Source organism: Clupea harengus, chromosome 25 (genome assembly GCF_900700415.2).
Source record: "Clupea harengus chromosome 25, Ch_v2.0.2, whole genome shotgun sequence".
Taxonomy (NCBI): domain Eukaryota; kingdom Metazoa; phylum Chordata; class Actinopteri; order Clupeiformes; family Clupeidae; genus Clupea; species Clupea harengus.
In genome coordinates this window covers 117,241-121,176 of record NC_045176.1, presented here as the reverse complement: position 1 = coordinate 121,176, position 3,936 = coordinate 117,241, and the positions used below count along the sequence as shown (strand labels likewise).

General features: G+C 45.8%; 1 protein-coding gene across 1 annotated transcript in view; it reads left to right on the top strand.

Moving 5' to 3' along the window:
- The first annotated feature begins 3,030 nt into the window (after positions 1–3,030).
- LOC116219457 (ATP-dependent 6-phosphofructokinase, platelet type-like) overlaps positions 3,031–3,936 on the top strand; it is a 4,763-nt gene continuing 3,857 nt past the window's right edge. Inside the window, exon 1 of the mRNA XM_031562726.1 lies at positions 3,031–3,143. Coding sequence (XP_031418586.1) covers positions 3,059–3,143 — 85 coding nt within the window. The 5' untranslated portion in view covers positions 3,031–3,058. The remainder of the gene's footprint in view (positions 3,144–3,936) is intronic.

Genomic DNA, 3,936 nt, shown 5'->3' with positions numbered 1-3,936 from the left:
AACACAGCAGTAAAGGGCGATCACACACACACGAGGGTAACACAATGCTGGTATCTACAACAATGAATTAGCCAGTTAGCACCCACTTAATGGCTAGACAACATTTACAACTTGCACGTATTTAACGCCGCTAATTTGCATATTTAACGCAATTCAAATAGCGGAGGTGATAAACGACAATCTTATTTAACAAAAAAAACTCACATCATGGAAAACTTTGAAAAATACACAATACTAATTCATTTTGTTAACGGAGGATTAAAGAAACCCAGCTTACCCCTTTAACAGACTTTCAAGCAAGGGAAAGTCTTGAGGTGTGTCACACCAATTATCGCCCCTTTAGCAACAACACTGAACCCAGTAGTGGAACCAACAAAAAATATATACATATATACAGAGATTTGGGGAAGTTCATAAAAGGCACGAAACATTATTTTTCGCATTGTTACACAGAGACAAATCATTTTGTTGGTTGAACAAATAGATGTGTGTGTGAGAGAAAGAGGGAGATACTCTTTGTTTGTTTGTATGTATGTGTGTGTGTTGTGTTTGTGCGTGTGTGAGAGAGATGAGAGACCTAGGCTATACATGTAAGCTGGTATTATTGATATTTGGAAGTCTGGGGCATGTCCATAAGCTTTCGGTCAGTGGGCTACGACTGTGTGTGTGTGTGTGTGTGTGTGCTAACACACTTTACCTGGTTGTCTCTTCACAGGAAGCGCTGCTGTAAACTCACTGGGCAGTGTACTGAGTTTAAGGATAGGGACCTGAGCTGTAACAAACAGGCGGAGATTAAAATGAAGTCCAGCGTTGAGAAACAACCTGATGAGTCTCCATCAGAACTCTGGGAAACAAACTGTGTTTTAATTTGAGCTCCCATCACTAACTAACCCTAACTATTAACCCTAACCATCCCATAGTAACCCACTTTAGCTCCATTCCAGCTCAGGATCAGTAGATTGCTTATTGCTGTCAGTCATTGTCATGGTTACGAGTGTCAGTCATTGTATTTTGTCATGATTATGTCATGATTAAGAGTCAGTCATTGTCATGGTTAAGAGTCAGTCATTGTCATGGTTACGAGTCATTCATTGTCATGGTTACGAGTCAGTCATTGTCATGATTACGAGTCATTCATTGTCATGGTTACGAGTCATTAATTGTCATGGTTACGAGTCAGTCATTGTCATGGTTACGAGTCATTAATTGTCATGGTTACGAGTCAGTCATTGTCATGGTTACGAGTCATTAATTGTCATGGTTACGAGTCAGTCATTGTCATGGTTACGAGTCAGTCATCGTCATGATAAGGGCCTCTACTCCCCATATAAGGGCCTCTACTCCTCATATAAGGGCCTCTACTCCCCATATAAGGGCCTCTACTCCCCATATAAGGGCCTCATATAAGGGCCTCTACTCCCCATATAAGGTCCACACACACACACACACACTCCTCATATAAGGGCCCCTACTCCCCTCCTCTCTTTATCTTCCTCTCAGCCATACACACACACACACACACACACACACACACTCCCCATATAAGGGCCTCTACTCCCCTCCTCTCTTCATCTCCCTCTCAGCTGGTCTGTCTGCCTCTCTTTTTTCTTTCCCTGACCTCCCGATGTTCCAGTCTGTTTTTGGCTAGTCTGTCTGCTCATAAGGACACACTCCCCCTCTAGCAGTGAACACACACACACATGAGCACTCACACACGCATCTCCACACACACACATGCACTCGCATACACATAAGCACACACACACACACACATGAGCACACACACATGCATCTCCACACACATGCACTCGCATACACATAAGCACACACACACACTTCTCCACACACACACATGCATACACATAGGCACACACACACACACATCTCCACGCACACACATACACACACATAAACACACACAAACACACACACACGCATCTCCACAAACACACACGCATTTCCACACACACACACACACACACATTAGCATTCACACACACACTTCTCCAAACACACACATGCATACACATAGGCACACACACACGCATCTCCACACACACAAATAAACACACATAAGCACACACACACACATGAGTACACACACATGCATCTCCACACACATGCACTCGCATGCACATAAGCACACACACACATGCATCTACACACACATGCACTCGCATACACATAGGCACACACACACACACTTCTCCACACACACACATACACATAGGCACACACACACATAGAGAGGGATGGTGAGAGAGAAAGAGTGTGTGTATGTGTGTGAGAGAGGGGAGGGGGGGGTAGAGAGAGAGAGAGAGGGATGGTTAGAGAGAGAGAGAGAGGGATGTGTGAGAGAGAGAGAGAGAGAGAGAGGGATGGTTAGAGAGAGAGAGAGAGAGGGATGTGTGAGAGAGAGAGAGAGAGAGGGATGTGTGAGAGAGAGAGAGAAAGAGAGAAGGATGGAGAGAGAGAGAGAGAGAGAGAGAGAGAGACACTGAGACACTGTAGACTGTCATTATGTTCATTTCCGTGGATATTTTCCATGTTGGAAACTCCATATCTCCGGACCTCAGATCCTATTTGTTGTAATATATCTTAAATGCATCCCGTTCGACTTCAGTTTTACATGCAGTTTAAAATGCGTGTGTTTGTGGTCAGTGAATTTGCACACACACACTCACGCACACACAAACACACACACACTCACACATGCACATAGAGAGAATCTGCTGTCTTTAAAACCTGTTGCCGTCTTAAGCCCTATCGGCAACCCAACCTCGAGGCCACAATTGGCCTAATTTAGCTCAAGGATATACGTGATCCTCCACGCCATTGGATCGACGTCCTGTCCATCATCCTCAATGGCGTGACGTCTCCGCCTGCCTCCGCGAAGCAGCGGAACAGCACGCGCACGCAGTCCAGCGCGAGCAGTAGAAGGCGGTTTCAGCGCACGGGCTGGCAGAGCGCTAAAACCATTCTCACAGGCACACACACACACACACACGCTCACAGGCGGCTGATAAAAGAACACCTGCAGGTGTACACGAGCCAAACCATGTCGAACTCCAGGAAATTCTTCGAGAGCCTGACGGGGGCCGGGAAGTCCATCGCTGTGCTGACCAGTGGCGGGGATGCTCAAGGTAGGAGCGAACACACACACACACACACACACACACGCGCGTCTCACTCTCTCACCAGTGGCGGGGATGCTCAGGGTAGGAGCGGCCCGTCTCACTCGCGCACTAACAGGTGGAGCTCGCACTTCAAGTCAAGTCGGCGTCTGGGAATTTGACAAGTTGAATCAAAGAAAAGCGTTAACTTTTTTGTATATTTTATATGTATCGCTCTACTCTTGTGGTTGCAAATGTGTAAGACGCAACAGGTGACAGCTTTACCGTCAGCGGAAAACTTCATTCAGGAGCGCAAAAATAGAATATACCCTCAGAATAAGCTATTTATTTCGCCCGCTTGAAACAATAGCTTCTCTTGGGATTTCTTACTTCATAAACAAAATAATATATACAGTAAATACGGTGTACCCAAAACACAACCTTCAATAGATAAAACCATTAAGTGATATACTGGTCTGTATCACACATTGGCACGTAGTCCAGGTGTCTTAATGGGATTAGTGTGATTGGCGCGCGAAAACGTTAGGCAGAGCTCGTGAAGCTGTACTGCAGTGATATCACTCCTGGGTTTCACACACACACACACATCCGTCAGCGCGCATTACCGTCACGTGCAACATGAATATAACGGTGCAATCCTGCATTTCACGTGCGATTTTATGCCTCTCCAACGCGTGGCAATTTTATTTGGAATATGCGCTCAGGGTTCTTTTCCAGCCTCACGTTTCATGCTTAAAATAACGACCAACGGCATGCGCGCATCTTATCGTGCATTCATAAGGGCCCTCGAGCCAAGCCTCAC